The sequence below is a fragment of the Phasianus colchicus genome, chromosome 1 (assembly GCF_987193195.1).
Source record: "Phasianus colchicus chromosome 1, bPhaCol1.hap1.1, whole genome shotgun sequence".
Lineage (NCBI taxonomy): Eukaryota > Metazoa > Chordata > Aves > Galliformes > Phasianidae > Phasianus > Phasianus colchicus.
Window position 1 is genome coordinate 80,636,759 of NC_143436.1, and position 24,982 is coordinate 80,661,740.

At 41.5% G+C, this 24,982-nt stretch overlaps 2 protein-coding genes and 1 long non-coding RNA gene across 4 annotated transcripts; 1 reads left to right on the forward strand and 2 right to left on the reverse strand.

Moving 5' to 3' along the window:
• Window positions 1-1,466: 1,466 nt before the first annotated feature.
• Window positions 1,467-11,311, reverse strand: GABARAPL1 (GABA type A receptor associated protein like 1). The gene is made up of 4 exons (XM_031610100.2): window positions 11,070-11,311; window positions 6,871-6,949; window positions 5,774-5,892; window positions 1,467-4,439 (listed from the first exon to the last, which is right to left on the reverse strand). The coding sequence occupies exons 1-4, from the start codon at window positions 11,157-11,159 to the stop codon at window positions 4,374-4,376; spliced, it is 354 nt and encodes a 117-aa protein (XP_031465960.1). The 5' UTR covers window positions 11,160-11,311; the 3' UTR covers window positions 1,467-4,373.
• Window positions 11,312-11,329: 18 nt separating this feature from the next.
• On the forward strand, window positions 11,330-19,058 carry LOC149919795 (uncharacterized). Its single transcript, XR_016470833.1, has 3 exons — window positions 11,330-11,391; window positions 17,863-18,001; window positions 18,099-19,058. It is a non-coding gene; the product is annotated as an uncharacterized LOC149919795 (long non-coding RNA).
• Window positions 19,059-19,781: 723 nt separating this feature from the next.
• On the reverse strand, window positions 19,782-23,406 carry TMEM52B (transmembrane protein 52B). Of its 2 annotated transcripts, none has more exons than XM_031610102.2 (5): window positions 23,237-23,406; window positions 22,665-22,708; window positions 21,641-21,679; window positions 20,522-20,691; window positions 19,782-20,095 (listed from the first exon to the last, which is right to left on the reverse strand). In XM_031610102.2, the coding sequence occupies exons 1-5, from the start codon at window positions 23,288-23,290 to the stop codon at window positions 19,845-19,847; spliced, it is 558 nt and encodes a 185-aa protein (XP_031465962.2). In that variant the 5' UTR covers window positions 23,291-23,406; the 3' UTR covers window positions 19,782-19,844. The 2 variants fall into 2 exon arrangements, with proteins under 2 accessions (XP_031465962.2, XP_089990588.1); XM_090134462.1 differs by having other exon boundaries at window positions 20,522-20,709.
• Between the last annotated feature and the right edge of the window lie 1,576 nt (window positions 23,407-24,982).

The following is a 24,982-nucleotide window of genomic DNA, read 5'->3' on the forward strand; positions in this document are numbered from 1 at the left end:
TATCTCAACTTCTATCTCAAGTTTCACTTATTTTCACTCTTCCTCTGTCCTACCAGGGGTGGTGGTGGTGGACAAGTGAAGAACTTGTTTGGTGTTTAGCTGCCAGCTGAGGTTAATCCGCAACAAGCACATTGACTGTCTTGGCCAGTGGCACCTGCACAAACTCATAGGTGCCACCATATCTGGAAAGCCATACTCCAGAGCCTGGCTTGGCCTGGCCTTGCTGCCGGGGAGGATGGGTGAGATGGGGGAAGCTTGTGTGCTTCTCTCACCATTATCTGTGTGCTACATGTGACCAACCTGGAGAGGCTATGCTAATGGAAAACAGTACCTGCTGGGCTTACTCATTTCCAGAAGGGCTATTTTCCTCTTGGCAAGCAAATATCCATAAGGATATGTCCAAAGAGGTTGTGTAGTCTTTTTGTATTTCTTTGGAAATATTCAGACACCATCTGGGCATGGTCCTGGATAGACAGCTCTAGGTGTCCCTGCTTTGAGGTTGGATCAAATAACTTCCAGAGGTCCCTAACAACCTCGACTGTATTGTGATATCACGATCCTGTAAAAAGAAACCTAGATTTGCTGTCATTGCAGGTCTGCCTCTTAATGAATCCCAGATTTCCTTAAAGCTGATTTTCCTGAAAAGGAGAACATACTCAGAGAAGACTGGGCTCATGCCACCAGCTGCAAAGCTACTTACCTGAGGCTCCCCCATATCCTCTGCCCACAGTCTGGAGCCTCACCTCAATGCTGAGCCATCACAGGGCACCAAGAAACAGTGGTACCCTGAAGGATAGGGAAGCAGGAGGGGCCCATGCGGCCAGCTCAGAGCAAAGCCTCTTCTACAGCACTGCACTGCAGGTGCAAGGCAGGCCCAGAGTAGTGGCTAGGCCCAGTCACCAGCCCAGTCTATAGGACTCATCACAGTGATGAGGTGGGCCTGGGTAGAAGATGGGAAGCCTGTTCACAGGCAAAACTCAGGACCAGATTGAGTGACAGCTAAACAAGATCAAAAGGATGGATGATGATGGGCTGGGGCCAAGCTGGGCCATGGATGTGCCCAGCTCAGGGGGCGCTTATGGCTGGGGCAGGGCTGTGGAAAACTGGAGTCCAACCCTACTGCGACCTTGCAGCTGAGGATGTTAGTAGCTGTGGGGGTGACCTGGAGTCCTGGGTGGGTTGGAGAACCCTGAGGGTAGGCAGGGTAGCTAAGTCTGGTTGTGCCCTCAGGGCCCATCATCTAGTTAGGACTGCACAGGGCCTTAAAATGGCAGAGACTGTCTCTGCACACCCACTATATTCCTTAAGACCTTCTTACACGGTCTACGTCTAAATAAAGTTTACATGAGTGGCATGGCAAGACACAGACAAGTGACAAGAACGACAACAACAACAAAAAAGGAGAGATCTGACTTATAGACAGGATAGAAGAAATCTAGAGTTCTAAAAAACATAACAGCAAGAAGTTCTGACAAAGCAGCCCTGGTTAGTCAGGCTCTTTATTTACAAGCACACATGGTGATAACTACAGTCAATCACATTTTGGGCCAATCCTGTGATGTTCAAATGCATCTTTATTGACTGGTTGATTAAGCTTAAGTAGTACGAATTTTTAAAAGAACCTGCAGCTAATCAACACAAAAAAAGATCTACCGTCATTATTTTGTACAATATTACTCTAGCACAAAAACAGAAGTAAATGCCACAATCCAATTAAAAGAAATGTAAAGTAACTAATGTAAAGTGTAAATTCCAAATGTCACAAACAGCTGAGATAAGCCCCATTCTTTTTACTTATAAACCCAGCAGCAGGAGGGGAAAAGAGGTCTGAACACAAAAAACACAACCCAGCTACCGACTCTTTCTCTCTTGAGTGTGCCTAAATACAAGTTACTTTGAGACAACACACAATCACATGCTTAGTGGCACACGTGTGAGCAAGTGGGACAGTGGCAAAGGGCTGTATACAATCTGCCCCCATCTTCTCTTTTATCCTAAAGAGCGTTCTGAGTCTATTCTCTACTTCAGAACATTCAGAGCTTCCTAAAAGAGTAGACAGACGTGGATTTGCACCCCAAAGATGTTAAAGGAATCTAACTGGAGGAGAGTGGTCCAGTAAAAGAGGACGTTATGTAAACTTGCAGCACATACAAGTCCTCCAAATGTATTTATTCCAGATGAACATGATAGAACAGCAAACCTGAAATTCAGGATGAAAAATATCTGTAGAAACCCACCTACTTCATCCTTTATTCCCCCACTTCATCCTTTATTCCCCCATGTTCTGTTTCCCCTTTATGACTACCTTGCCTAGATTCTTTGCTCCTTTTTCTCCCATTCATTTGCTACTTACTGTACCACACAGGCAGCGACTCTCCTGTACTACACTGCATCCCTGTCCTTCATACAGCTGTATTAATGACTCCTGCTTCACACCCCCAGCCTCATTTTCCATCTTCTATACCTCCATGGATCTAATCAGAAAAGGCTGCAATCTGATTTCCTGTCTCCCACAACCATAGAAGCACTCATCTTGATCTATCATTCCTGAGGAATGCAGAAAACCGGGATCTAACTTTTTCAGGTAAATACAGTAAACACCCTCAACTTATTTTGGACTCTGCCTGTCTCCTTCGTCTTTCTCATCTTTTCCTTCCACTTGATCCAGCCCCTAAATATAGGAATGCTTGCAGTAATTCAGGTCCAGTTATTCAATCTTTAGATAAAACCCCTAAACATTTCTGAAAGTCAGCTCACTCCCCTTTGAGTTATGGCAATTATGGGAAAATCTGCTGTTTGTGCCACCGGGAAGTAACTGCTTTGGCATGACAGCATAAGGTTTGCACAGGACAGCATCTATCTGGGAACTTCCATAGAATCATAAAATGGCCTGGGTTAGAAGAGACCTCAGGATCATCAAGTTCTAATTCCTCTGCCATAGGCAGGCTTGCCAACTGCTAGACCAAGTACTAGGTCAGGTTGTCCAGGGCCTCATCCAGCTTGGCCTTGAACAAATCCAAGGATGGGGCATACACAACCCTGGCTTAAAATAAAGTAAAAAACATCAACAAAAAAATCAAAACAAAAACCTACAGAGAATCTTTTCCCCTTCCCCTTCATGTCTAAAAGCACCTCTTGTGTCAAAGAGTGGCACTGCTGTCCAATCACAAAAAGCAAAAGACATGTGGGAGGGACTGATCTCTTCTGCTTATGCAGATGGTGCAAGATCTGTACAGGGACAAGACATGGAAGGGAAGGCTAAACCCAAAAGATTTCTGCCAACTTCAAATCTGTAGAAGATTTGTGCGAGGACAACACTGGTGGATAATTTTCCGTGTTTACCAGTAACAAGACCACCACTAGTTAACTGTGTTAATGCACTAAACTTAGATAGCAATAAAAGCTTTCTCACTTGTTGGTTAGCTAGAAACTGGAACAGGCTATCTAAGCAGTCTCCAGAGTCTGCCTATATGACTGTCTCTAGGAATAAACTGGATGAATAGCTATGGACATGTTCTGTATACTCAATCCTGCCTCAATGCTGAAGTGGGCTAGTTGTTCTCCTGAGGTCCTTGTTTATGAGTTCAGCAGTTAGCTTCACTGAAAAGAACAAAAGAGTTGTCTCAAATTGTTCTGTCCAACACATGCAATTAAAAGAACAAAGGAAAAAAATATTCCTCCCTTCTTCTCCCCATCCTCTTCAACTCTATGTCTCACAGCTGAGTAGCTCCCAGCCCTCAGAGTTGGGGGCTGGGAGTAAAATGCATTCTAAAATGATGGAAGCAACAGGAAATACAGTAGTTTTGGAACACTTCACATATAGCAGCTAGAGTGAGGACTATCAGCACAGGACAGCCTTGTATGGTCAGGGTGAAATATTTCACAGCTTACTGAATGCTCATAGGTATGCAGCCCGTGCCATGGGTAAGGTGCGACAAGATCAGTGTACAGGTTCCAGGCATGCCTTCCGCATCCAATGGAAAGGTTACACATAACAACCATTTCCCTCCTGTTCATTCACTCTCCAGGAGCTCCACTACACTGGCTTGTCTAGCAGCCTCCAGTACCAGCTAGCAACTTCCAGCTGCATAAGGGAAGAGTACAAACAGTGGATTCTCCCATTCCTCAATGCAGAACCTCTTGTTGGCCTATCAGTTCGCTGTTTCATTTACGGTACCCCCACCCTCCCTCCCCTCAATTTAAAAATAACGGTTATAATTAACACATGGAAGATGATGGCACTGTGCATGTGGTTAACTTCCAGTCCTCTTCCCCTCTTCTCAAGCATTCTTCTTCCTCCTCTTCAACCCCCTCCCCCTACCCCCCATCAGTTCCATCAGTCCATCTCGCCTGCATGCCTGGGGGACTGCTGCTCACTTGCCATAGACACTCTCATCACTGTAGGCCACATAGAGAAAATAGTCCTCCTCGTGGTTATCCTGCAAGGGCAGAAAGGAAAAAAGTATCAAACCACAGCCCCGTAGTTCTTCACTACATATGAGAAAATCCAACAAGGCATAACCTTTCTCTTTACACTGATAGCTCCACATTCTCCTAACAGAATATACACAGAAACTCCCTCTACCCACAGCTCAACCTCTAAATTTAGACATGTCATATTTTTGGATACACTGGATTTACTAGAAGAGATAGTGTGCTGCAAATATGCAACAGAAACAGCTCTGACTGTTGCAGGCTATGCAGCAGAATGTCAGCACTGATATAGCCTTAAGATCAGGAGGAGTGACTTAGGAGTGCTCTAACATTAAAAACAATCTCTGCATACTTTGGTATTTGATAAGTGTTATTACATTTGTCATATTTCAGAACACCTTACCAAATGGCTGTAATACTAGTCCAGTTTTATATAGGGGCAGTAAAGCTGAGATGTTAAATGATTAAATGGATACAAAAAGTCTGCAGAATGCCAGAAAGAGAGTCTTGATCTCAACTCTGGATAGTCAGATGTACTTATTTCTACATAACCAGATTTGAGTATGTTAATCTTACATCTTCATTAGTCCACATATACAAATTATCCAGTCATTGTCAAAAAGCGCTAGGTCAAATCAGGCTTGCAGCACCAAACTGGAGCTCTTCTATTAAAAACCACTAGCACAGCCCAAGGAGAAATCAAGGGTAAATCAATCCAGGCTGCAAAACAACCATGATATAATTAATGCCTATATAACAGAGGAATGATGGGGACAGAATATGCCTTCAAAGTTAAGTAAGTAACACTGCTCAGTAGAAATATTAGCAAGCAATGTTCACAATGTCCTTATACAGTATAAACTAGGAAAAAGTACTCCTGAACAAAGGATTCGTATTCTTTCAAAATGTATTTATAGACAGTTAGTTGCAGAGTGAAACTGTGTTCTTTTACTGCTAAGAGGAAATTTCTTTTGTATTAACAGGAAAGCTAGTGCATATCCTCTGTCTTCTGCTCTAGACACTTATGCCTTTGAAATTCAATGATTTATTTCAGGAGCTTGTTAAAATATTAGGACCAATATATAACTGCTGGAGAAACTGTTGATCACATGATATAACATGCTTTAAACTAGCAAAAAATCATTCAGCTCCTCGTAACTGCAGAATGGAACTTTACAAAAGAGATGACAGAACACAGCCTAGGCCAAAGGGGTCCACGCTCAGGTATCTGTGGCCAAGCTGCATCTACTGTCAGCTTAGTAAAGCTCAGATTTACTTCTGTGAGGATATGAATTCTTCTGGACACTTGAACAAAAAGAGAAAGATAGGTCAGACCTACCTCATACAGCTGACCCATGGTAGCACTTGTGGGAGGGATGGTATTATTGACAAAGAAGAATAATGCATCCTCTGGCCTCAGGTGGATCCGCTTTCGGATTAAGAAGTAGAACTGCCCAACTGAAGAGAAACAGAGGAGAATGCCTCAGACACAAAGAGAATTTCCAACTAAACATGGCTGTTTTCTTTCAAGAATGAAGTGATGGAAGTCAGACACTGTATGTAAAAACTAGGGAAAATGAACAGTGTGGAAAAGCAAGTAGGAACTTTATGACTGTAACATTATTAGCAGCCAATCCACACTGAGCTGACAGTTTCAGAAGTTAATCAGTACTGCTTTAGACCATCACATTCTCTAAATCCATACCTCAGCTATTATGGTATGAATTGTTCTACTGCATGGATTAGTGGGAAGACTTCTAACTTGTTTAAACGTTAAACTCTGTACATCAAAAACATGGTAAGAGAATTTTCCCACTGTAAATGGATTGCAGTTCCTGAAAACAAATTCCTTATTTATTTGAGCTATTTTGCATAAGAAAGTATTCTGCAATAAATTATGTACTGCAATGGGGAAAAAAAAAAAAAAAAAAAAAAGCTGTTTCTGTAACTTATTTATGTTCTCAAACGAAAACAAATGTAATCACACAAAAATGTTCACAAACATTCAGAAAAAAAAAAATTCATGGTCATGACTCCAACCACAGTAGTGGAAAACAAGGAGAATATTTCAGGAACTTGTCTTTTCCTGCAGCAAGTATAGAGCCTCTGGCTACCTGAGCTAAGTCATCAGTGACCAATGATTTCACCACTGCTTGTGAAACACAAGTCAGTCATTTTCACCACAGCTAGAAGTCACATTGACACACACGTATTATTTTAGTCACTGTGACACCTACAATTTCAAAGAATTCTGCACGTTGTAATCCAGACTGTAAGATACACAGATATAGTAAGTACAGCTGGGCAAACTGGGGTAGTGATAAAATGTTGAGTCCTGCCTGGATTTTTCATTTTTGGTGATGATCAGATGAACAAAAGTCACTTAATAAGTCCATCTTACTGAAAATACAGAAGAACAGAGGCAGACTTTGTTACCTGTGAGGTCAGAAGGCACAAGATACTTCCTTTTGTCTAGATCAGGTACTCTGGCTTTTGGTGCTTTTTCCACAATTACCTGATGAGGTAGAAAGAGACAAGCTATGGGCATCATTAAAGAAAATGAACCAAAGAAACAGAAGTTGAAGAAGACAATACCCTTTGTCACGGAGTTAACTAGACCATGACACCCTTAAAGAAAGCTGGTGCTACCAAGCCTTTAGAAATTCATTTCATCCCTAACAAATACACAAAATTAAAGAATAGACAGGTAAGAAGAAGACAGCAAATCACTGGCAATATCTGTGCTGGAAGCTCAGGACTACATCAGTTAAGCATGAATAAAAAGTGGAAACTGGAATAAGCATAAAAATAAACCATAATTGCCAAGGGAAAAATGATAATAATAATAAAAAAAAAATCAGGTCACCTTGATAGTCTTAAGGCAGATTAATTTTGTATGAGGGAGCTACCAGGAGGCTACTACACAAATACAAGTAAATTAAGCTGTTTCCAAGTTACAGTTCAACCTGCCTGACACAAAATCAGCTCCAGTCCCAGTAGTCCCATATCCTACTTTCCACGTTCACCCACAGTGATCTAGAATGAAGCAAAGAATTAAAAGAGAAGCTACAGCTTACTGAGGAAGGTTATTTTTTTCAAATTGCCAGTTCTTCAGTAGTTATCTTCTACCCTGAAATTCATATCCCTTCAGGTTATTTCATAGAATCACAGAATGGCTTGGGTTGGAAGGGATCTTTAAGATCACCTACTTCTAATTCCCCTCCTATAGGCAGGGACATCTCCTTCTAAACCAGGTTACTCAAAGCTCTGTACAGCCTGGCCCTAAACGCCTCCAGAGCAGGGGCATCCACAACCTCTTTGGGCAGACTAACCTGTTCCAGTGCTTACCACCCCCACAGTAAAGAATTTCTTCCTAACATCTAGTTTAAATCTATCCTCTTCAATTTAAAACCAGTTCCCCTCATCCTGTTGCTACACGCCCTTCTAAAATGTCCCTCCTCAGCTTTCTTGCAGGCCCCTTTCAGGTACTACACAGGTCCCTCCAAAGCCTTTTCTTCTCCAGGCTGAAGAGCCCCAGATCTCTCATCCTGTCCTCACAGGGGAGGTGTTCAATCCCTCTGATTATGTTTGTGGCCCTCCTCTGGACCTGCTCCAACAACTCAATGTTATTTCCCCTACTTCATAGTTGCACACATTTCTTTATTCATAAAATATATAACAACACACTACCACCTGGACTTACAGAGACCTTTGGCACAAAATACTAATCCTCATTATATGACATATGAAAGGATAAGTCCAGTAGCTTTGAGGTCAAAGAGGCAAGGAGATCTTCTGCTACATACAATTTTTTTGTTACCAGAGCTAGGCAAAATGTTTATCCTCTGAAATAGGAACTCTTCCCAAGTGACTTGAATATAAAAAGGTTTGGAAATCTTTCCAAAGCTTGGTGATATGTTTCCATGGAAATACTGTGTGCATGTGGAAAGAAAATGCAGACACTGGTGATAGCTGTTATTTTTTCCTGGTATGTATTTTTGATTAAGTAGAAACATATGTTACACGATTCAATGTATGTGGCTTACTGTTCTGCAGAAACCATTTTGACCTTCTAAAAAAAGCAGCTTGATTTTCTGAACCTTCTAAACTTTTTAATTCTGCTAGAACCTGTGACTGTATACAGCCTATATGAGACACTGTGAGACTAATTTCTAAGGACTCATGCTCCCAGCCCTTTGGCAACCAAAATCAGCAGCTGTGTCAGTTGTACAATAGAAAAGGGTGAACTGTTGTGCTTTGTGCTTCCTTCTTCAGAAGAAGAAAAATGGTGTTGTCACATCAATGAAACAGTATGCCAAAGGAAAAAAAAACGTGATGAGCTTTGTGTATTAACTTGGAAAAAGTGCCATGCCAACCAAACTCTCCTCCTTCCAGATCCAAGTATCTGCAAAGCATATCACACAGTAAAGATGCTGGCTTGGACATTTGTGCACTGTGCTCCATTTAGATGCCTCCAACACAGCCAAAAACCCTGAAAATTCTATGTTTCTTTCTAAAACACAAGTGTACTTTGCTAGTGCAAGAACTTCAAGAACCTCAACTACTAGGTAACTGAGCTCTTTCAGATTAAGTTTGTGTTAGGACATGCATTTCCGAACAAGATACAATTGATAAGTATTGCGAAGAAAAGGTGGTTGCACAATATCACTACACAGATGCAGGCTGACCAGCAACAGTACTCTGCCTATTTTCTTATGCTGAAATGCTACAAGGTAGTATCAAATAAACTGCAGCAGAAAAAAGCCTTTTAGTTTTTGCTTTCCATTTAGAAGACTGGTAAGCAGAACTGCGAGGTAGCAGCAGTGACAGGACCAAACTGACTCAAAAGGATGGCATTTAGCTTAGTCATTAGATAAAGAAGATAGAGGGTACCTTGGTTTATGCCACGGCTATGAGGACAAGGTGAGTTTTGGGGATTCTAAACACCTAGAAAGGATTCAAATCAAATCATAAAGCTCAAGACAGACCTCCCTCTTACAAAGAGTCAGGGAAAAATGGAGGTGTTTTCCTAGACTCTCAACTGCAGTCAGTTTCCCTGATAACCCAGGTAGGTATCTCTTCTAAAGGTTACTTTGCACACAGAGACAAATCTACAAAAACAATCCAAAGGGCAGATACATATTATCTTCATGTCTGCTGCTGCTGGGAGGTGACTCTGGTAACAATGGACTGGGCCAGTATTATAATTTCAGCAAAATGCTGAGATGTATCACAACACTGAAGTGTTGGCAGCCAAAGTGACATTGTTAAGGGTCCTACTGTTGTGAAGAGCAAGAATTGATGTAAAAAACGTCTGCTGCACTCATTTGTTCCACATGCAGCTCTGAGAACAAGCCTTCCCAGCAATACACATCAGGCCTCTCCAGGCAGTGTTTTCACTTCTCCTTAGCTGCAGCACACCTCACTGACTTTGATCCTGTTTTTGTCCATAACACTCTGCTAATGCCCTTCTGTCTTGATATTTCTACTTCCTTCCAGACCAGGTCTGTTGCCAGGCTCTCCACATGGTCCTTCCAGTCACTTCTATCATGACCTGCTGCATAATCTGCCATTCAGACCCTCGGTTTACAGTTTGCTTCTCTCCTGACGAGCTGAGCCCTCTGCGGTCCTCATCTCAAAAGACAGAACTGCATACACTATGTGCTCAACCTGTTCTGCTGTGCTAGGGGCCCCAAAAACAACTGGGCAAAACATACCCAAATTCTGACTTTCAGGAACTTCTATCAACCCAGTTCTGCGCCTTTCTCAAGATGAAAAAATGGCCTCATCCTACAGGGCAAACCTAAGCTGTAACAGTTCTTTTGCACACTGCACTCCTGGTCACCCCAATCTAGGGGTTGGAAAGAAAAGCTGTAAAATATTTATTAAAAAGGGGCACACAAAAAAAAAAAAAAAAAAAATCAAAACCAGCGTTACTATTTTTTTTGCAATTATTGTTACAAATTATAAAGCCAGGAGTTTTCCACCGGGATTCCAGAGGCACCTAAGGACGAGAAAGGACCGTTTAGCTAGAAGATAATCTTGGTTTCCAAATTATGTTGTTTGTTTGTTTGTTTGTTTGTTTGTTTTTCCACAGGATGATTAAACAGGAGGGAAGTAAGACTGATAATTATTATTTAGCATCTTTTTTTTTTCCTCTCGTGCAAAGGAAAAGAACGGAGCAGGACTATACCGAAGAGCAAGCTCCAAAAAAAGGTAAAAAATAAAAGGAAAACATCTGATTTAGGTCTTTTTTCTTACAAAGAACGCCTGTTTTACTCATTCATTGTTCTCCTCCATTTTCCCAGAGCAAGCTCCTTCCCCATCCTCCAGCCCCACGCACACAGGCTGCCATAATAAGATTAACAGCGTTCTTGCAGTCGAATTACTGCGGATGCCTGAAAAAGACCCCCACACCCACCCACGGACCTTGGCGTAAAACAACGAATACGTTCGCACTAAAGAGAAAGCAGTCTGGAATTAATATCGAAACGTCAAAGTAACAGCCATCTTTCCTAATCCCGTTTCTTTTCTCTGCAAAAGAAGCAAAGCAGCAGGCGGCAGCGACAAGGACAGCAAAGAATGGCGATGTCCGCACAGCTAGCTCGAGGGCAGCGCTCGTCCGGCACACTCACAGGGACTCTGTCGGGGTATTTCTTCCTGATTTTCTCCCCTTCTTTTTTCCTGTACTCGAACGGGTGGTCTTCCTTGTACTGGAACTTCATGATGCGACACCGCCGAGCCGGTCACTGCTCTCCTTCCTTCACCTATGACCGGGCACTCAGCAAACCCAACGACGCCCGCGCAGCTCACGTAAGCCGAGCGGAGCGGAGCGCAGCTCCGTGCCGTGCTGCTGCGTGGCGTCACCGCGACGTACCTCCCCTTCCGCCGCGGTCGCCACTGCGGGGGGGTTGCGCCGTCCTCCGAGGTGTCCCCGTGCGAGTGCCTTCATCTGTGGTACGACTCTGTTCTGTGCGTGGTTGTGAGCTGTGCAGCGGAAGAAAAAGAGAAAATAGAAGGCTGATTGTTGTGTCTGTCCCTCTTGTTAGCTGAGCCGGATTGTTCTGTTTATTCTCTTTTCCAGTTAAACGATAGGGAGAGGGGGCGAGTTGAGGAAGTGGGGCGCGATGTGTTTTGTAACTTTGTTTTTAGAAATAGTTGGTTTGAAAAAGTAGGAATACCACGTATTTTAGAAATACAGTTGTTGTGTTATGTGGTTAATTCTTGCAAAACTGTCAAAAGCTTTTAGATGTTGTGAATAGCGTGGATGTAGTATTATGGACTAGAAAATATGTTGTAAGGCTATTCCGTTTTGACAAAAGGCCCTCAGCAAAAGAAACACAGTAATGAAAGCTATGACCTCCACACAAGGTCAGATTGTCTCACTCTGGGATTAGGTAGGCAGGCGTCAAGATTCTCCCCTTTATCCTCCTTGTCTTCTACAACCCAGTGTATATTAATAAAAAACAGGTTAACACCCCAGTATATATCACTAAGAGACAGGTTGCCAAACTTCTCTCTATCCAAGGACAAGCAAATGTCCAGAAATAATGGCCAGGTGCTGAGTGAGCAAACATTACGATTTTGGTACCTATAAATTACTTACAATAGGCATTCTCCTACTGAGCATGCATCAGTGAGGAAAGTCCATCTAGAGGACAAGGGAGGAAGACCATGGATGAAGTAAAAGGCTGTCTGTTGGACTGTCAGGATGCTAATAAGGCACTAGACGGTAGAAGATACCATGAACAGAAGACTGGAAACCTGATAAACTACGTGAGATAGGTGTGCGTATGTTAATTGCCTCACATGTAATTGATGAGTGCATACTATCTGTAGAAATATAATGGACTTTGAATCATATAATCTTGGAAGTGCTTATGGTAGAAATGTCCCCAGTGCTTCCCGGTGCTGCTAAAAAAGAACACCTGACTTAACAGTAACAAAACTTTGCTGTTAAGTTCCTATGCATCGATTTCTTCAAATCACAAGTATGTCACATAATGTCCCAAGCCAGAGGCACATTACAAGCAGCATGTGGTGAAGGGAGTTGACTGGAAAGAAGTCTAAATAGCCAGCTGATTTTAGATGATACACACAGGAGTATCATCTTCTGGTTTGTTTGTTTGTTTGTTTGTTTGTTTCTCCGTGTGGCTAGGCTCACAATACTGACCAGCAAAAGAAAAGGTGCTGAAGTATGGATCCGCATGGTCAAATCAGTACTAAAAAAGAAAAGCTGCTGCTGCCCAGGGGACATTGAACAGGTGTGCATCAAATAATTATTCCATTGCATGCTTCATCCATAGAAGTGGAACTTTTCCAAGAATGATGTTTTATTTGTGCAGCAGTTTTGACAGTAGCAGTGAGTGTTGTGTGGAATAGTAGACTGCCTTAGTTTAAGGCAACACTCAAAGGCCACACCAGGGGCAGAGGTAAGAGAATGCAGGTTCACTGTATTTGGTTCAACTCTGTGCTAGCCTGTTGGCACAGAATGAATACGAGTAGGAAAATACACAGTTGCTATTTTGCAGGCACCATGATTCTACAGTGTGGTTAGAATGGAAAAAAAAAATCCAGACTAGAGTGAAGAGTCAGCTCGAAACCATAAGAAATGGAAGAGCAAAGATGGATGTTCCATTACGATGCTCTGTAAGGGCATCATAACGAAATAGTAAGTAATAAAAATAGGATAGGGGGAAAAGGATCAGGAAAAAGCCCTCATCTTTTTTAAAAGTATTCATATACATCTTTTAGGCTGCGCCAAGAAACTCATAATTCAGGCATTAATGGTTTCTCAGTATACGCTGATACTGAGTTGCCTGGAGGGAAGGAGTTATCCCAGCACTGGGAAGGACGTATTGCAAATCCCCACAGCAGATTCAGGGTGCTAGTTTGTGCTCTTTGCCTTGGAGATAGTTGTTTATCATATACTGCCCGTCACCCACCTTTGCACTCTAAGCCCATTGCTTCTTGAATTCAGAGACATATTGGTAATGCTCTCTCCAAGGCCTGGTGGCTGTGATCTCTCATCTTGCATGAAGGAGAGATATGGAGGAAGTACATTTACTTAGAAGCAGATATGCGCTGACAGTGGCAGTTCACAGATGATCTCACCCAGTGAATGATAGAAATCTCACCTACACTTACAAATTAGGCATTTGTACCAGAGTCCGTCACCTTAAAATGCCTTCATAGTGTAAGGTAATAAACAGGCACGTTAGATGTGATTTTTCTCACCTGAATGCTGACGTCTATTTTTGGAGGGCTAAAACGTGTCTGTCCAGTTATGTCCCTCCTCCTTCCCCCCCATCCCCCAGCAGCTCCACCTCCTCCCAGAGAACTCTGGCAGATGCTTTAGTGCTTAAGTAGTTACATGTCCACATGTTGTTGTGACCTCCAACAAGTATGTGCCAGGTTGTCCTAAGGGTAGAGCAACCCACAGTGGGAACGGCATGGATCAGTGTGTCCCAGCCTTCAGTAGTTCACATACACGAGGTCAGTACAGGCAGCATCACTGACTTGTTTCTCTCTTTCTCTCTGTCATTAGACATAGGAGCATTTCCCCATAGTTGCTGGTAGCGTCAGAGGATCTCAGAAGGGTGACTCAGAAGCGAGGCATTGATTTTGGCCAGGAGTCTTCATGCCATAGTGCTTCTCTGTAACACCCACGTTTGGCCTCCTTTTTGCTTCCTAGTTGCCTGCCACACAGCAGTTGCTAAATCTCCATGTCTGTAGAGACATAGATATGTCTTCCTCAAGAACAAAAGAGAGGAGGTAACTGCATATTTAGCTAACATCTAGCTTGAAATTCTGTAACAAATCAGAGAGAGCATTGGCGTTTTCTCCTCCTCTGGTGCCAAGACACGACTCGGTGAGAATATCACGAGGTAACCTCTCCTCCCCACAACAAATCCCACGTAAGGATCGCAAATCCAGTCGCTGAACTCCCGCCCGGTGACGCAGCCCAGACGCGCCCCGACAAGGCCGTTCCTCCCGCTTCCCGTTCCTCCCGTCTCCACCTCCTGTGCCTCAGCAAAAACAACGGCGGTGCTGGCGCAGCGGCGGGCAGGAAGGTGATACATGCAGGAGCAGTGACAAACAAGCATCTGACTTACAGTTCCTGTTAAAATGTCAGCCCACGGGCATGTGACAAACCCCACATTAAGGGTCTGCGTGCTAGAGAGAGGATCTGGAAAATGGATTGGTTATTCTTTCACCGGACTCCAGGCACAACGTAGTTCACAGAGTGGCTAAACAGTAAACTTTCTTAACGTGGAGTGCTAGAAGTATAGTGTTTATGTAGTATATTTTGTATATCATGTGCTTGGCGCTTCACGTAAGGGATTCCTCAAGCCTTGCCAATGCTGTAGACATAGAAGCAGGAAATAAAAATATTTACACAGAATCCAGGGGAAAGGGGCTGTAGTCCTTACTGTATCACACAGCACTCTAGGAGCAGTGCTTGGAGCTTTGCAGTGTTCTACTGTGAAGCATAACTAGCTTAGAAATATCCACATGACTGGATAAAATTCCCTGACTTCAGAATTAAAATGTCCCTTATTTTCTTATTTGCCTTAGTTTTCTTGGAGATGCCATCTTAGGTGGATATCTCCCAGGACAGTCCCTGAAACTGCTCTTTAGTTGTATCAGCTACCTGTAAATCAGGACTCACTCTTTCATTGATATCTCCCCTTAGGTGGTTATTCTGTCTGTATCACCACAGACTGGCCTTTTAAAAAATCTTCAGTGCAGGCACATTCAACCCATGACCCACAGATTGCACGCATCCCCTCCCAGCCTATCCTGCAGCAGACCTCTGCCCTGTCCGACCATACTAAAATATCCTTCACTTCCACATCTTATTCATGTCTTTAGTTTATGGCAGTGCATAGATTTGTGAGCAACTATTTTCAAGGGTGAATTACAGGAAGAGCAAAATTAGATGAAAAATCTTTGATGAACAGCTTGAGAACTCACTCAGAAATGCAACCACTGCCATCAAACCAGACTGATAAATTAGTTTCACAAAGACAAGTTCAAATATCTCTCTACTCTTATGTTTTTGTTGCTCTCTTTTTTAATCTTTTAATGGAAATATTGGGGATTAAAATAAGTTTTGTTACTTGTGTTTAAATTGTAATTAAAAATACTAGGACTGCTCAAAAAGTAGTGCCTCCTATTTTATTATTTTGATCCAGAACATCAGAGTTGGATGTTGATGGTATAGCAGTAGAGGTTGAATCTTCCTGCCAATATTTCATTACATTTTGTCACTGTATGACAGGTGGCAGCAGAGGGACAGTCTGACAAAATGGTGTCAGACATGAAAGTGCGTATGAAGCAAAGGTGTGTCATTGAAGTGCTCCATGCGGGAAAAAATTGCACCCATTGATATTCATCGATGTTTACTGAACATGGAGACCAAACTGTGGATGTGAGCACAGTGAGGTGGTGCATTTCAGCAGAGGAGATAGTGGCAGTGGGTCACTTTTGCTTGCACAGATTGTTACGAGAGTGGTATGCAGGCTCTTGTTGATTGCTGGTGAAAATTGATAGCTAGTGGTGGTGACTGTGTTGAAAAATAGTGTTTTGTAGCTGAGAATTTGCTCAAATAATGTCATTGTGCTCTTTTATTGTGCTCTATTTAATGGATTTTCAGCATCCCTATTTTAGCAGAGAAAAATATCCTTTGCCTCACAATCACATCTTATTCATGTCAGTTATTTTTGGCAGTACGTACATTTTGAACAATTATTGTCGAGGATGAAGTACATCCTTGACAATTTTGACCGGTCAAAATTCGGTCAAAAATCTCTGATGAATACCTTGAATCCTCACTAAGAATTGCAGCCACTGCCACCTGCCTGGTGTGTCAGTTTCAGAAAAACAAAATCACAGAATCACAGAGTGGCCTGATTTGGAAGGGCTTCAAGGATCATGAATCTCCAACCCCCCCACCACAGGCAGGGCCACCAGCCTCCCCATTTAATACTAGACCAGGCTGCCCAGGGCCCCATCTAACTGGGCCTTGAACACCTCCAGGGATGGGGTGTTCCACAACTTCTCTGGGCAGCCTGTTCCATCACCTCACCACTCTCTTGGTAAAGAACTTCCCCATGATATCAAACCTAAATCTTCCCTCCCTCAACTTAAAACCATTTCCCCTTGTTCTGCTCTTATCTACCCTTTCAAAGAGTTGACTCAAATATCCCACTGGTTTAAAGGTTTTGTTCTTTTTCTTTTTAAATTTAAAGAAAAAGTATTTACAATCAAAATGTTTTTAATTTACATATTAAGAATAGTGTATATTTTATGAGGGCTGCTCCAAAAGTAATGCCTCCTGTTATATTATGTTGACCCATAACATCAGAGGTGGATGTTAGTGGTGGAGGCAATACCAATATTCCATTGCATTTTTTTGCTTTGTGGCAGGTAGCAGCAGAGGGATCATCTGAGAAAATAGTGTCTGATATAGAAGAGCATATGAAGCAAAGGCATGTTTTTGAATTCCTCCATGTAGAAAAAATTGCACCCACCAACGTTCACTTGCTGGATGTTTGTGGAGACTAAACAGTGGAACTGAGCATGGTGGGGTGGTGTGTTTCAGCTGTGGTGACAATGGGTCACCTTCACGTGTTCAGATTTTTATGAGAGCAGCATGAAAGCTTTTGTTCCTTGTGCGTAAAAATGAATAGTTAATGGTGGTGGCTATGTTGAAAGTTAGTGTTCTGTAGCTGAGATTTGCTCTGTCAAACAGTGTTATTGAGCTCTTTGTATCAACCATAATATGCGTGGAAATAAATAGGAGGCATTACTTTTGGATCAACCCACTTGGCTCAAGACAGTTTCTATTCACTCAGTGTGGCCCAGGCAAGCCAAAAGGTTTGTCACCAATGAGATATGGTGGCAGTTGGTCTGCTTTTACTTTTTTTTTTTCTTTTTCTTTTTCTAATCTATTATTTTATTATATCCTGTGGACTTGAGTGTAGGATCAGCTGCAAGAGTAAAGTATTTTCTCTGGATTCAGTCATCTGAAATCACTTTAGGAAATCCTTAACAAATGAAGTTATATCTATCATTATTGTCACATTATTTGATCTCTTGCCAGCAAAAGACCTGTTACAGGCACAGTGAAGCGTGAGTCAAATGGAAAAAGATGTGAGCAGACGGAAAAGTACTTGAGAGTTAGACAATAGTGGCTCTGGTCAAGGGAAATACGCTCAGATCAGCAGGTAATACCCAGCTCTCAGTACAAGTGGCATATTATTTCTTCCTTGAAATGGAGAACAGAGATAGCAAAGGTGATGTGATGCAGAGGAGGGGGAAGGAATAAAGCATTTTAAAACTTCCCTTTTTTATTGCACATCTTATCAAAATTACAAAATTATCATAAAAATTCTTTTAAAATATCCATTCTTGTATTACTAGCTTTGGGAAGAATTCCAGCAGTGAGATTGTTCCCCTGTGGAGAACGACTGCCATCTCATGTTAAATGCATGCACAGCTCAGGACTTGGCCGGCTGTGTTCTTCTGCAGGAAAAAAGGGGGTGGAGACAGTGCAGGAATGGTATGTTCCAAATGGAAATGTTTGTGAAGGCTTCCAAGAAGTTTCTGATCTTAATAGAGCCAGACACATTTTCAGCAAATGTCTCTGCTTGCTTCAGGCCTTTACTGTGAAGTAAACAAGAGACTTCCAAGAAACGTTCTGCAGCGTGATAGAGACGTCAGGATTGAACTCGACTTCAGAGATCAGCTGATGAAATAGGTCACACAACTGGATGTTTCACAAGCAGTTATTATTATTTCAAGTACTGTGTAGCAGAAGAGACATAACCTTATATGTCGCATTTATTTTATTCAAGTTTATCATTTATTACTGACGCAATTAACAAATGACTAGGCAATTCAGGAAGAAAAATGGTCAGCTAGGGAACTGAGACCTGCATTAAATTCTTTTCTTGGATACAAAATTTCTGTGACCAGCCAAAGTCTGAAACACGATCAAAGATCTTTTAGCTATTCAATTCTGCTTTGTGCTATCCCTGGAGGTATCTTACCGGCATTCCTTTCTAGATCCCTTGATGGTTGTAATCTCAATCTTTACATTCCTAAACACATTTAGTAACCTGGTCCTTTCTCTCCTTATCTGCAAAATGGCTGTATTATTCTGTATTTCACAAGGAGTGTTGCGAATATAAACATGTTAAAGTCTGTGAGGTTTTGGGTAGTATAGTAGAAAGAGCTGTGCAGTCACTTCAGATAGATGTTCGGTCTGTGACCTGTGCATTCATATCAACATTAACATATAAAGTAATTATTAACTAAGGTAATAAAAATAAAATAAATAATGACTGCTTATTATTTGGTATTTGATGTTATTCTTCTTTAATGTTTTTCAGTTGCAAGACCTGGGGTACAGGCAACACCAGTGTAATTCAACTGTCACTTTGAGTATCTAATTGAAGTAAACTTTTTACAGTTAGTCCATAGCAGTGCTCATCCAAGCAGTTTGATGAATATCTATTCATGATTAATCATATCTCTATGGATCAGGAAAGACTCATTAATTATTTATATCTGAGAAATGGCTTAAATGTTTTAAATCATCTTATTTAGTCCGATCTGATTTTGACAGCAGTGGTAGGAATAATTAATAAGTGATACAATATGAAGGCAACTAAAACATAATTAAACTTTATTTTAACAATAGAATACTTTCTTCTCCTATTGTTTGATTTGTTATTGCACACATCATAGTTTCAATTCAAATACCAGAGCTTATAACTGCTATTTCAGAATTGCTATATATCATATTCAAAACAAGAGTGTACTCCTTCTATATATCCTATAGAGCATTTAGGGAACTGTAAAATAAATACTACCAGTGTACGCTATGCTATCTTTCGCTTACCTGCAGATTGTGTACATGTAGCCTCTTATTTTTATTATTTACTGTGAATGGTTGGCGCTTTCCTGCAGTTTGGTTTTAATATTGGTGTAAGATCTTTTCGTATTGTATTTCCTGCTCTGAAAACTTCTGCCATCCCCAGGAAATTTAGGCTGGCGGTAACCAGAATGAGGTAGCATCTCCCTGTAGGTATCCAGCACCAGCCTGCAAGGCTCAGCACTTTGATCCTGTTACATGCTTGTATGTGCAGTCTGTGAATCTAGTGATGTGTGTGTATAATAAATGGATCCAGGGATTGCCAGTGGTCAGTTGTCTCAAGGGAGTGTGTAAAAGGGAGCTATCCAAAATACACTGGATCTAGAACTATCTGGAATTTTAGACTCTTTTTTTCCCTTTCTCATTAGACTAAGGAGATTAATCTGATATTCCTAACCCTGACCACAAGAACTACTCTCTCAATTTTACTATTCTGTGTTTTACTGCCATTCAGTAAACGTAAGCACTAGTGTCCTGCAAAGACTGGCTGGATGTCCTTGTCCTCAGCAGATGTCTGCAGTTTTTCTTTAGTCGCTGGATCCAGGTCTAGCATTTTCTGCCCAGCCCTGGCAACGGTGAACCTGCTCATGTGTAGAGCTTCATCGTAGACTGGAGGAGTGTCTGATGCTGTGAGGGGTGGTGTGCCCTGCACAGTGTTGTGGGAGTGTGCCACTGCTAGTATCCTCCTGGCGGCTGGCCCAAATACCGAATGGAGAGCTGAAAGGGAGGAGACAGAAGCTATTTGCCTCATCCTGAAAGCACCGTACGGTTAAAGTGGGACAGGTATATTTGCAGTGCAGAAGCTTTTCTCCCCCCATGGCCAGAATGAATGGGGAATGAAGCCCCATCAGCAACATCCCATAATTACTCTTTCCTCTAATGCCATCAAGGGTCTTGTAGCTGCCCTTAGTGCACCCAAACATGTCTTACAAACAGTTCACCATCTGACCATATTTACTACATAAGGCCTGGTGAATACCTTCATTTATAGTATTTACAGATGCCACATTCCCAGCACCCTGCCTGGGACATCCCTCTGCCAGCCTATTGGAGGACTTCATATGCCTCAGTGTGGGCACTTTATGGTGCGACCCCCAAAGTGGGGTGTTCCGAGGTGCCCAGTATCTGACAAAGCCAACTCACAGGTAATGGTGCTCTGGAGAGTGCTGTCGTGATCAAAAGCAATGACAGTGACCTCATAGGGTTGAGGACCTGATTCCTCCCCAGTCTGACGGCAGTGAGTGAAACAGCATCTCACGCAGACAGAAATCAAGCCGCACAGCAGCAGCAGTCCACCTATCACAACCACCAGCCTGGAAGAAGAGAGAAAACTGAATATGGGGCAGAAAGATTTTTTTTTTTGGAGGGGGCATATTAAAATCTCTCCTTGCTTAAAGCATAGCTAATGTCAAAGTTAGACACAATCATTTGGAGCCTTTTTCAATAGAGTTTGACAGGCTCCAGAGAAGGGGATGCCACGTCTCTTTCAGGCACCAGTTCCTGTGTGACATTACCTTGAGGTAAGCATTTTGTCCTTGTCTAATCAGCTTTCCTGGATGCAGTTTGGTCCATGACCTCAGATCCTTTTGCTATGCACTTCTGAGGAAGCTCTGGCTCTGTCTTCAATCTAGACCTACTTTAGCTAGTGGAAAACATCAATTAAGTTCCTTTCTCTCTACCTCTTAGCCTCCTACTGAATGAATAATCCTAGTTCCTCCTCATATATCATGTCCCCTAGCCAGTTTGTTGGATCTAGTTGTTGTTGCTCCAGTTTGTCAACACCTCTTTTTAACTGGGGAAACAAAACTGAGCTAGGTATTCCAGGAGTGTCCTTATGAGTTACAAGTAGAGGGGAAAAATCATAACTCTCAGTGTGCTGGCTTCACTCTTACTAATGCAGCCTTTAGATGCCCAACTACTGCAATTCTTTTTAATCTCATACTGAATTACTAAGGAATCAGAATGAAATTATTTTTTTAAAAATGGGCCTTTTAAAAGGCATATAATGACAGAAGAGTTTATTAATATTATACTTACAACTATACATGAAATTGAAAAAATGCCTGTGATGGCAATTCAGTGTTTGTCAAAGACAACACAATGACTAAGGGGCTGCCTTGCTACTTTAGAGCATTACAGGGCACAGAGAGAAAGTGGAGAGTAGCATACTAGAGTGAGTTACAAAATCCCATTTAATCCCACTATTTGCTGCTAGAATTGCCCAGTGATGCACATATTTTAAGTAATCACATGCCATCTTACCAAATATACCACAGACGGATCCACTCTGTACCTGAACAGCTGAGGAGAAAAAAAAAAATTAGACGTAGAACAACAAAATAGGAAAATCTCCCACTGCATTCTCTTCCAGCTCCCCTCACACTCCAGCTTGTAAATGGCACAAATGATGAGAAACCCACAGTAATTCATATAGGAGACAGTTGTCCAACCTCATCAATCTTCCTGTTAGAGGTGAGTTCTTCTTCTGTTTGGCTTTATCTCTTATTTGTTAACCTGATATTTGAGCTTAACCAAGCCTGTTTTCACACCTCAGGGATCTATATCATGTACTTTCTACATTTCCTTACTTTAAGATATTTTGTCATCATTCAGTCTGTCAAATACTATTGTTTTGCTTTTTTTTTTTTTTTTTCCTGAATTTCTTTTTTATTTCTTTCTGGCCCTGTACTGTGGGCACATTCTGGATGTTGTGTTGTATGTTCCTTCTGTTTCAGTCAGCAGACCTTTCCTGTGCATTTTTTAAATGCATTTCTTTAATCAAAACAGAATCCTCATTTTTCCTCCCACTCCCCCACCCCCCCCCCTTTTTTTTTTAGAGTAGGAAGAGTAAAGTTCAAATTTTTTCTTAATCTCCAGTCTGAACATTCCCTAATGCAGATTTATGCCATTCCTGCATCTCCTTAATTTGTCTTAATTTCTTTTATTCTTACAAATGACATCATCAAGGCAGTATATTTAAAAAAAAAAAAAATCTTCAGGATGGTCACTTCCAAATTCATAACCTCAGCGAATCAAAATTACGTCAGAATGCTCTTTATCATAACAGTTATCCAAATAGGAAGCAGAAATGGTACTGCAGGATCCGTGTGTTGAATAGGTAGCAATGAATGCATTTCGCCTTGAAAGCAAGAGACATTTTATCTAAGTTTTCGTTAGTTGCAGTGTAAATAAGCTTTTCTGGAAAATGCCTGCCACCATGTCATAACACTTATGTCTTTGTCCTTCATTGTTTTCTTAAAAGAGTGCAATACCTACAAATACTCACAATTCAGCATTGAGACACCCTTCTTCACTTCTTACTTTGGGAAACTAGGAGGAGAAAACAAGATATGCAACCTGTATCTTTGTTACATAGACTGTTACCAGTCTGAATTTCCTGTAAAAAAGATTTATCATTATCTTTAATAATTTTCTTGTATATTTTGCTCTAGATTTGAAGTTACTGTGATACCAACCACACCATTTTCACATCTTGACTTCACATAGTCAATAAAATCCTACTTAACATTAGCCCCAGTGAAGACCCCAACTTCCTTCACAGTGATCACAACTTTCCCTTTCTCCACCAAAAACTGTCACGCTACACACATAAATCGTTCTCAGTCTCAAATATTTGAAGCCCGAAAAACTGCTGTTACATATTACACTCCTACCCTTCTCATTCTGCCTTGGTACCTTGATTTCTGCAGCAAGTATTCTATTCTCCATGCCTACCCTTGCTATTCCCAACTCTTCCTAGTATTGCAGAAATTCTTGTTATCATCAGTTGCTAACACTCCTCTAGCTTTCCCACATAACTCCACAATGCAACGTTAAAAATAACTTGATGTGACTTACCCATAAGAAACATCCTAAAACAAACCAGATAATGACTGAGTTGTGCATCCCCATGGGGTGGATGTGTGGCTCAAGCTACTCAGTATCTTTTCTCCTTCCTAGCTTCTGTTCATCCTCTCCAGACCACTGATTAGGAGAAGGAGCAGATTCCTTCTTCTGTGTTGAATCCCATCTCTTCTTCCCACTCTAGTTCTTTCTGTCTGTCTCTGGGTCTGTCCCTGGTCTCTGCTCTCGAAGTTGTAGCTTCCCTCTTTTTTTCTCTTTGTCACTGACAGCTCTCGTTTGTTTCTGCCTGTCTCCTTTGGTTATTTTCTTGGTATGTTTCGTTCCCTCATTTGAAGGGATCTCTAAAACCTTCCAGTCAGATCAGGAGAAAAGTGGTGGCTATGAGTTTGTTCTTTAGATGTTGAACTAGCTCAGTAAAGGGCATCAAGAGATCTCTGCACACCTGACCTTGCCCTTCTTATGAGCAGAAAGGGTCTGAGTTTGTTCATTCCAATTTATTCTTTTCCCCACCCCTACCCTAAGGGTGAGTGGGTTGAAGGTCATGTTACTGACCTGTTTAATTGGAGGTCAGATTATTCTCCCTCCTCCAGGACCTTTTCTACCCCTGCACTCATGTTGTCCTACTTCTGTAGATTCAATCTACTGAAATTGGCCATGTGATCAGTGTCTAGAGTATGTTACAAGTGGGATATTCCTGCTGAAATGAAAGTATTTGCAATATAATAAGTAGTTATGTACTGAATGATATATGTACGCGCATATACAGAGCCTACTGTATTTTCAATTTTAAGGCTCTGCCACCACCCCTCTTACCTGGCTGTCTCCTGCTATGGCAATTCTTCAACATCCAGTCTGCTCACTTCTCTCTCACAGGCCCCAGTCCTGAATGTTCTGCATGGTCATACAAATCCCCCCAAATGCTCTGCTACGCAGGGGATGCATGCTGATTCTCTTATCACAGGTGCTATGTATATATCCTGCAGCTAACAAGAACCTTCAATTCAACAACCCAAAAGTTTTCTTTCATTTATACAACTGCTTGGTATTTCTGTTACTTCTCATGACTACTAAGAATAGTACTTTTTAAAAATTGTGTTCACTTTCTCTTTTGAATAGCTAAGATAGAAAAAAATGTTCTATAATAATGTGTTACTATTTGTGTTTGGGAACTGCCTGGGACTGGTGTATATGTTAAAGGTAGGATAGCATCTACAGAGATGTTGCTCAGTGTTGCACTCACATTAATCTAGTGAATCATTAGCCTTGTTGATGCATTTCAGAGTTGCAGAGCAGAACCAATGGATTCATGAATGTTATGTATTCTCACAAGGAGGCTAAAAACTATTTACCACTCTCTAATTATAAAAGTAGTGATGCAGTGTAATCATGCATTAGCATGAACTGTTTTTTTTTCTGCTTCCCCCCTCCCCATTACTTTCCCATTACTTTTGCTTCAAAACTAGTCTGATACTGAAAGGTTTCTGTGTTTTGGTGGACAAATAAGAAACAGAAGCATGAGTGATTGATTTTGTATTTATGTAGCATATGGATAATATTCTTTTTTCTCTCTCTTCTTAAATTCTTTTGTGTATTATAGGAATTCCAGTAGAAAATATTCCTGCCCATAGTAGATGGCTCATCTGGAGGCAGATGATTTTAAGGTCTTTTTCAACTCAAACAATTTAATGTTTCTATAATTCTATGATTTATAAAAGAAAAAAAAAAATGAAGAAATGTAAA

Excerpts from the sequence above, each read along its gene's own strand:
- GABARAPL1 (XM_031610100.2), bottom strand. The coding sequence starts at position 11,159 with ATGAAGTTCCAGTACAAGGAAGACCACCCGTTCGAGTACAGGAAAAAA. Across the intron at positions 6,950-11,069 it reads AATACCCCGACAGAGTCCCT|GTAATTGTGGAAAAAGCACC; the intron begins GTGAGTGTGCCG and ends CTACCTCATCAG. Across the intron at positions 5,893-6,870 it reads TGTGCCTTCTGACCTCACAG|TTGGGCAGTTCTACTTCTTA; the intron begins GTAACAAAGTCT and ends GTTTCTCTTCAG.
- TMEM52B (XM_090134462.1), bottom strand. The coding sequence starts at position 23,290 with ATGGGGATGCACAACTCAGTCATTATCTGGTTTGTTTTAGGATGTTTC. Across the intron at positions 21,680-22,664 it reads GGGTGTCTCAATGCTGAATT|CTGTTCAGGTACAGAGTGGA; the intron begins GTGAGTATTTGT and ends TTTTCTCCTCAG. Across the intron at positions 20,096-20,521 it reads TCTCCAGAGCACCATTACCT|CTCTCCATTCGGTATTTGGG; the intron begins GTGAGTTGGCTT and ends CCTCCCTTTCAG.